Source organism: Cottoperca gobio, chromosome 15 (assembly GCF_900634415.1).
Source record: "Cottoperca gobio chromosome 15, fCotGob3.1, whole genome shotgun sequence".
Lineage (NCBI taxonomy): Eukaryota > Metazoa > Chordata > Actinopteri > Perciformes > Bovichtidae > Cottoperca > Cottoperca gobio.
In genome coordinates, this window is record NC_041369.1 from 12,538,823 (window position 1) to 12,547,703 (window position 8,881).

The following is an 8,881-nucleotide window of genomic DNA, read 5'->3' on the forward strand; positions in this document are numbered from 1 at the left end:
AAGACTCATACTCACAGCAGCTCAAATCCATATATGGATGGAGGCAGAGTAGAGGAGCAGTAAAGTAAACTGCTCTCAGTGAGTAATTGAGGGAGAATAGGCTGAGCTGTGATTGGCTCCAGTAGCACTGCTGTGAACTATCTGTATATGTGTACTTGTCCAAACAGGCTTTGATGGAAAGCATTGCAGCAGGTTGCTTAGAGAGGTTTTGAAGTATGCTTTCAATAATGTTGTGATGACCAGCTGGATTGTGGTTGCACTGAAATGTATTACAAATAATAGCACCACAATCTTTCATCTCTTTGTGTTTCTGTTGTATATGTGTTTGCATTGATTGATTGTTTGTCAAGATTGGAGCAGAGGTGCTCAGCGTTTCTGTGACATGTTTCTTTTTTTGGAGTGGGATGTGGGTGTTGGAGGTATGGGGCATTAGACAGAGAGGTGTGAGTCAGTGGACAACCGAACACGTAAACACTTCGCTTCTCCGCACTGAGACTTTCCTGGGAATCATAAGTTGTCTGACAAGAGGGGACGCTCGGTCTTCTCCACAGAACCATGTTTAGTAGAGCTACTACTAAACATTTGTACCTTGCTGCATATGGATATAAACAATAGTTTCTTAATGAGTCCTACAATAAATAGAAGAATAAAAGTGTATTAATAATAATTGCCCATTTTGCCTTCATTACACCAAGCGATCGATATCTTTTCCAAGTGGTTATATTGTGACAATACAGTGAAAAGCAACGATTTTGACAAACTCAACGGCTCTAGGGATGTCAATGTCGGTCTGTCAGTTGCTCCACCACGGTTAGTCCAGGGGTCTCAACAAGTATTCGATGGATTCCTATTGGATGTTTGTAAAAGCATTCATGGTGTCCAGAGGATAGATCCTAATGACTTTGGAGATACCCCTGACTTTTCTTCTTTTACCATCATGAGATTGACATTTGTAGATGTCGTGTAATATTTTAGCATCTATTCTGTTAAATTTGGAGATGCACATTCATGTTCCCCTCACAATGAATTGGAATAACGTTGGTGATCCACACGAAACATGTTATTAAAAGGGCATTCCTGCTGCACTGATTAATAACAATGTTGTTTATTTATGAGCTGAACACTCCCTCTCAGTCTCTATGTCTTCATTACAATGTTGGCATAAGAGACAGGATGTAAAAATACCTGCGGTTTTACTGCAACAACATCTTTTTGTTTGTAGAGAAGCTTCACTGTGAAGGTTTCAAACAATGGTGAGAATTATTTGCAGCACTTGCTGTGTCCATAAAATGCAAATATGGATTTAAAATCAAGTCAGGCAAGAAAAAAAAGCTAGATTACTGTCCTATGTGTCATTTACAGCTTGAACCAACAGCTGTCTAAGCTCAGCTGCCATGTATTTCTTCGTCTACAGTATATGAAGATAAATGTACTCTTTGGAAAGATACAAGAACAAAAGTCCAATTTTATAATATATGCCTTCGACAAATCCAAAAATAGTGGTGACTGAATAAATAAGTTTCAAGTCACGACAGACATCTTTTATTTAGTATTTCTAGGTTGACTCGCAAGGCATTTCGTAAGTCCAAACTGATACATTTGCTGTCTCTTAAAAGTGTAATTAGTGTGGATTAAATCTACAACTGTCTTCAGTTATGAAGATTCTGACTCAGGTTGGATATCATTGTTGTTTATATTAAAATACTTGGGATTTTCAGTATGTTTGAAACTACTGAGCTTCCTGTCTGTGATGTTTAATCCAACAGTGCCCTCCAGTGTTTGATTTACGGACACTTTTAGTGACATACTGAACTGAATTGAACTTGCAGAAAACTGACTGAGTACATGACTCAGTGTCTGCTCTTCATTTTGTAAAATATATGTTCACCTGTTAGACAAACATTCATGTCCTGTAGCAGAGGCTCACTGCTATTCTTCACACATACACGGAACAGTGGGCCTACAGTAAGCAGTATGCATGCAAAAGAGAGAGGTAAACATTTGATGCTTGGAGAATAATGAACATGATCAATATGTAATACAAATATTTTATTTATTACAATAAAATAAATAAAATGCTCAACAGCAGGGCCAGCCTTCTACTTGAGAAAATCATTATTACATTAAATTACAAAAATAAACTTATTAGCTTGTTTCAAAATCCATACTTTAAGTATCAAATTTTCATGCCCAAGTAATACAACAAAAGTATATACTATATGCAGTCAAATGTAAATACATTTTTAAAAACATTCACTTAGAACTGTTATAGTACATCTTCACAGTGCACAACTATTTTGACTGTACATTAATAGCAATATCCATCAGCTACATTTCCTTTAGGGGATGAAATGCCCAACAGGTAACTGTCGTCACAGATTTATTTTATGGGATACATTGATCCTTTGGTGTATTTGGGGAGCCTTGTTTCTACTGCGATCCAGTTGTTGTAGTTGGCGACTTGTGTGTAAACTCCTGGTTTGTTCCTACTGGCACATTCCTCGCCCCAGCTCACCACCCCGAACAGAAACATCCGCCCTGACACTTCACACACCATCGGACCACCAGAGTCACCCTGTGGGAGGATGCAACAGTCAGTCAGTGCTTACAGCATGAAGAAAGATACAATTACATAGTGTGTTATTATAAAGGCTCATACGGATACTGACTGTCTAAAAACAAAGTAATGAAGCTACAGTATTGTGGACATTCAATGTGTTTTGGCCCATTGAGCCACCAGTACACCACAATATCTTTGAATTTGCACCCTATTATGAATAATATGTTCCAAGTATTAATTATTTATCAGGTCATTTTATTTTATGCAGAGCAAGCACATATACAATAATACTAAATTCCTCCATTGAGCCCCTGAATAATGTGACATAATAAAATTGCATTAATTTGTGATACATTTCCTACATATCATCATTTTACTTGCATGTTTATCTTTTTATACAAATTTAAATGTTGGAGGGAGCATGAGATGTAAGGGTTTTTTTTAATGCGGCTGAAGGTTGAAAAATTTAGATTTGTTCTTTAAACATTTATAACCTAAAGACATTTATTGATACACTGGGTTCTTTGCTCACCTTGCAGGCGTCAGTGCTCCAGTCAGGGCTCGCAGCACAGAACATGTTGTCAGTGATGCGATCTCCATAGTACAATTTCCTTGTGCAGTCAGTCTGGGAGAGCAGTTTCACCTCGGCCTCCTTCAGATGCTGTGAATAATGCCACGACGCTGCAGACAACACAGTTGTAACAATCAGTGAAATGGCTGAGAGATCAGTCATACATCTCATGTTAGAGGTTCTGCTGTACATACCATATGTCTCTTTCCCAAATCCTGCGATGCTGCACTCAAATCCTGCAGGAAGCTGAGTGCGAGATGGAGGAAGACACACTGTGCGTACAGACGCTGACCTCACCGCACATCCTCCATTTCTGCTTTTGATCTTCAACAGTGCTGAAATGCAAAGACAAACACAGCTATGAGTCCTGCACACAAAGCACCCATACAGCTCTTTGCCTGTCTCGCTCATACACATAAACACAGTACAATTGTGCACACCTATGTCATTGTTAAAGCTGGACTCATTGTATTTTTGGTGGATGATCAGTTTTTCCACAGTGAATTTCTGCTCCCTGGCAGCATCTGTGTCATTGATGGCGTTCTTCCCCAGGTATACAGACAGACGCTGGATGTTAGTTCCGTCACTGAACAGAAAAAAAACACAAGTGTGTCAACATATTACATACCCATATGAGTCATATTGCCATAATGAGAAGTGCAATGGAGGAAATGATGAGTGCGTTGTGTTTTCTGAGTGTTTTGTCTCACCCATCAGCAAAACAGTGTGCAGCCGTGAGAACCCAGCACGGTGCAATGAGAGAGCCACCACAGAGGAAACCGTGGCGCTGATGAAAGAGAGCAGCGACCCATGGCTGCGACTCTATGGGTGTGAAAGAACCACCCACAATTTTATGCAGTCTTCGCTTAGACTTCTCACCGCATGTTAGGTCTGCAGGGACACACAGGACGAGTCAATGAGTATTGGTGAAGGGAATCACAAGATGACATCAGGTAAAAAGGTTTAAACATCAAAGCTACCTGTATCCACAGCTGGTGGAGGTGTTACTGTTGGCTTAGAACCTGCATGGGAGCAGAAAACAGAGACTATTAGAAAAGATACAAATCAAACATACAATACTTCAATGCTTTTTTAATTCTCAGTCAAATCTTACATCTGGGAATGTTGCAGAATTCTCTGACAGTCCTCCTTCCTTTTCTGACACGGCACCACGGCATCAGGCTCTGGTCGGGATTCCTAGCATTCAAGTGAAATGATATTAAACACACGATACACCTCCTTAGTATATCAAGGCCTCAGATTGGTGACTCAAAGTATACCTGCAGTAATTATGGTCTCCAAGTCCCTTTGAAGCTCCTGATGGGATTCTAAACCTGTTCCAGTTGAGACATCGCCTGCCGTATGCCGACTCAGAATCAAATCCCCTGTAACTGCTCCCATCCCCGGACAGACACATCTCTGAGGATTATTACAAAGAGAGAAGAGAACATTTAGTGTCTCTCACCAACAGCAAATGCAGAATATTAAGCATTGCACTGACAGTTGACTTACCCCTCTTAGTGTCCTTTTGTGACCGAGGTGACCATCTTTTTGAAAAAGCCTGAAAGAAGCACAGACAAACTCGGGTGAGACATTTTTATAAAACTCTCTGAGCCCCTTCGGTATGACTATTAAACCTAAAGTTACTTCCTTTTATTATTGCTTACCACATCCAAACTGAATGCTGCAAGGACGGCGAGGATGACTGACAAGTTCATCTTCACTTCTGGTTTCTCTTCTTCTTAATGGGGATATATTTGGCTGAAGATGACCTGAGAAAAAAAAATGTAATGTGGATTTGAAGCTGTGCCCTTATATGGAGTTTATGTTAACGAACATGATAGGACAGGCACAAGTGTGAAAAAGAAAGCAATGTTCTTTTTTGGGGCACGCGGGCAGTTATTGCACAGGAAAAACTGTTCTATGGATATTTTAATGTGAGAGCAACAGATTTTAGATGCTCACTGTGTGCACTCTTTACTGTAAACAGTCTCGATCTGTACAGTGAGTGCAATATCAATTTAGGTTAGTTGATTACTTCATGGCATGTGCACACCATTAGGCCTACATCGTGTCAGTTTGAGGACACAGTATCAACTTGATAATCCATCCATGCACAATTTTTGTCGTCAAACACTTTCATGTTCAATCTATTACATTTGTTTTAATTGAATAAGTGTTTAACATTGAAACATTAGTCCCTGTGTGTTTTGTCCTTTCTTATATCTGTGTGAATGGTGTGTGTTTGTGTAGTGTGTCTTCTTCCCAAGTCCAAAATCATAAATCCAATTTGTCATTTGTGAAATTGGGCTTGACTCAAATTGACTTATCATTCATGCAGTAAAGTTAAACAACGTTTCATATTTTGCTGAATGTCTACACAGTCTAGGAAGCTTTAAGAGAGATCTTTACCTTTCTGTCCAAACTTGCAATCCTGATGAAGCTCTTTGTTATTTCTTCCCGCTGAGGTGACTGTTATCTCCTCTCTGTATCCTCTGATATGCTCCTGTGTCAGGACTCGTGCTGTTAGTGCCTCTGGTGGTGCAGTGCTGATCCTCCCCACATCAACTCCCATTTTAAAACACACAGCGACAAGTGGGAGGGGTTTAGGAGAAAATATGATAACATCACTGGGGCTCAATTGCTGATCAGCAAAGTGTTGACCAAAGAATATGTCATGTCCTGTGACACATACGCACCCAACACCCCCCTCCTTCGCCTTAAACCACAGTAATATGTTAAAAATAATATATCCAAAATTGGTAACGTGCTGCAGCTGTGGGGGAAGAAGAGCATGTCCCATTCAAAGGTAATGACAGGTTTGAGATTCATGAATACAATTTCTTCCCATATCAGAAATTTGGGTTGTAGAAACTACAACATATGCATAGAAAAAAATAATACTTCGTTATAGGCATAACATTAAGTCTTAATGTGCAACTGAAGCCCCTTTTACTATAAAGTCTAAGTACACTCAAGTGATCTTCATGGCTTCAGCTCAAATTGGAATGTAATTCATTGATCCCTCATGTTCCCTTTAAATTTCCACTCAAGAAATTAGATAAAACATTTTCTCATCATTCATCTTTCATTAAGTACATTTCTTAATTTTGTTTTGTCTGGATTGTTGCATTAAATTCAGGTCTCAACCACAAAAGCATACACCATTTACAGCTTGAATGCAGCTGTCTGCTTCAGATCAAGTACAAAATGTCCAATTCTATTACTTTTTATAAAATGAACATATAAACAAAGCGACATCACAAACAAATATTACACAACCAACTTATTCACCTAAATCTGGTTTGGATACCAGAGCAGCCATCTTCAATTTTAACATTCTTTGCACATCTTATACTAATGTATCACAACTTCCCCTAAAACAATAGGCATTGTTATGGTTTTGCCTGGGGATTTCTAAACTCTAACTCATCGAATGCTCTGACGCCTGTATTACTCACATTTCCTCTTCTTTGATGTGGACAATGGCCAGATATGACACCTTTGTGCCTGGCTTTGTGGACCGGAGAACTTTAAGGGATGAGATAAACATGTACTACTTGTATGAAGTCAGGAAGCATTAATAACAAACAATAATTAATTTATTGAATCCATAAAGCCTTCTCTAATAAATGTCTGCTTTTAGCTTCACTCAGGTGTTTCATCAAAAGAAGAATTACCTATTACATAGAAATTACCCAACCCAGGGAAACCCGGGACATTTGTGGTTGAAGGCAGTTGGTGTGTTTGATATTGACTAATTTCTTCTGCCTCCCTTCAGCCGAGTCTGAACCCCAGTCATCCGGAAGGCTAAAAACTCATCTCTTTGAGTTCCTGCATTTCCTCAACTTGCTCTAATAAATCCTATCTAGATTTTCTTTGATTTCTACCGTTAAACTGGAGGGGTGAGAGGTGTTGATGATACTGTATCTGTTACAGGCCTCAAGCATTCACACTGATATCACTAGAGAAAGAGAACAAGGAGACTGAAACCTGCAGAAACAGAGTGCAATTCGTAATTAGTTTTTGTTGCCTAATAAGATTTGAAATTTATGGACTTCACAGAATTGCTCGCAATCTTGATCAAAGTGTGGTTGGCTCATCTTCTGTCAGCGGGAACTTGTATTTCAACTCTAAGAAGGGAAGTCAATTCTTTCTATTTTCTGAATGCAAAACATCTCCAACTCAAACCCTGCCGGCCAGTTTAACACTCCTCTTACTCCTTTTCTGGTAAACAGACACACACCTGTTTATCTTTACAATCTTTTTATACTTACGTCACCTGACAGGTGATGATTGTGGTAGGAAATTCAGCTAAAATGTATTTTCAGCTTATCTATTTCATCGTAAGATACCTGTCTGCTTCCTCTTTCCTTTGAACAGTTTTGAGAAGAAACTATTAGTGTTGGTATATACATATGCATTTCATTTTCACACTATTGATTGTAACCTACAGTTGTCATTTCATTCTGAATATGAATATGTCGATTCACCTAGACTTCTTCGATCTACAGAAAAACAGAATTTACTTTTTATTTGTACGTGTGGAGGTTATATCAAATGAAATACATTTATAATAAAATAAACGTCATTAATCGTTGACCACTTGCAAAGCAAAGAAGCAATGTTGTTAATAATTATTTAATTGGATAACTGTCTGGCATCAGCCTTGCTTCACAAACTATATTTCACACAGAGGGGAACAACCACAACAAAAGCACAGACAGTTGCAGATAGTTACCAGCACTGGCAATCATTGCGTCAGCCTTTAATGACCACTACGACCATGTTGTCACGTATTCTCATGAGCTCATCTTTTGTTTGTAATAAATTGAGAAATTATGAGCTATCCATGATTACTAAAAACTTCTGGAACGTTAAACTGATTGAAATGAAGATTTGTTCATGAAACTGTAAAGGCTCAGCAACTTTTTAAATAATGCTTCAGAGAAATTGCCCTTTTTAATGCCAACCAAAACTAAAGGATCTCAAATGCGTTGAATGTTACAAATATTTGGGAATCTGGCTGAAGAACAGACCCACTTCTGAGAACCACGTGGAACAACTGACTAGCAGACAGAAGATCAAGTCTTGGCTCACCATTGTATCCTATATGAAAAGATGGGGTCCTCTTTATTCAACAGAAGGAGGTTGCATTGTTCTTCATTTTCATTACTCGAAAAACAAGTACAAACCACAAAGAGACATAAAACCACAGAGAGATGTATAACGATTACAAAGGGACATAAACCAACAAAAGAAGTCACAAAGTCTGTGTCTTGCTCCTATGTCGGAAAGATGAAGGGGCCTTTTGCATGTCTTTGCCCAGGGTCTAATAATCAGTCCATGCTTGTATCCTAATTGTTCTCCTAAATATATAACTAACATTTATTGTGTATAGGAATTGCCTTTGCTGTGATATTTTGTGTTTATTTGTTCTTGTACTGTAAATGTTTTTTTGTGTGTATATGCCTCTCTTGAAAAGGAGGTATTGATCTTAATGTGAGTAACAGTTTAAACAAAGGACTAACTAACTATTACTTTACTAATGACTGAGGCTGTGCACATGGCACCATCTAGTGAACAAATTACGACCTAATTATTCGGTCTTAGCTGCTACTGATGGGTCCGATTGCTTTTATGTAGTAGGATTATTTAACACCTCTTTTGATATGAAATCCATCATTTTTTCACTGTCAACTTTGTTGGGTGTTGGTGTGATTGGAAATCCCCCAACAGAGGGAGTAGTC

At 38.7% G+C, this 8,881-nt stretch overlaps 1 protein-coding gene across 1 annotated transcript; it reads right to left on the reverse strand.

Annotated features, from left to right (window-relative positions):
* Positions 1 to 2,028: 2,028 nt before the first annotated feature.
* Positions 2,029 to 5,692, reverse strand: plaua (plasminogen activator, urokinase a). The gene is made up of 11 exons (XM_029449712.1): positions 5,544 to 5,692; positions 4,799 to 4,903; positions 4,644 to 4,692; positions 4,412 to 4,550; positions 4,246 to 4,328; positions 4,112 to 4,153; positions 3,842 to 4,022; positions 3,572 to 3,717; positions 3,326 to 3,466; positions 3,093 to 3,241; positions 2,029 to 2,575 (listed from the first exon to the last, which is right to left on the reverse strand). Exons 2-11 carry the CDS (start codon positions 4,847 to 4,849, stop codon positions 2,381 to 2,383), a joined length of 1,176 nt encoding a protein of 391 aa, XP_029305572.1. The 5' UTR covers positions 4,850 to 4,903; positions 5,544 to 5,692; the 3' UTR covers positions 2,029 to 2,380.
* Between the last annotated feature and the right edge of the window lie 3,189 nt (positions 5,693 to 8,881).

Bases quoted from the DNA above. Each gene is read 5' to 3' on its own strand.
- plaua (XM_029449712.1), bottom strand. From the start codon at position 4,849: ATGAACTTGTCAGTCATCCTCGCCGTCCTTGCAGCATTCAGTTTGGAT. The intron at 4,329-4,411 runs GTATACTTTGAG...CTTGAATGCTAG, and splicing joins GGAGACCATAATTACTGCAG to GAATCCCGACCAGAGCCTGA. The intron at 3,467-3,571 runs GTGTGCACAATT...TTTGCATTTCAG, and splicing joins CAGCTTTAACAATGACATAG to CACTGTTGAAGATCAAAAGC.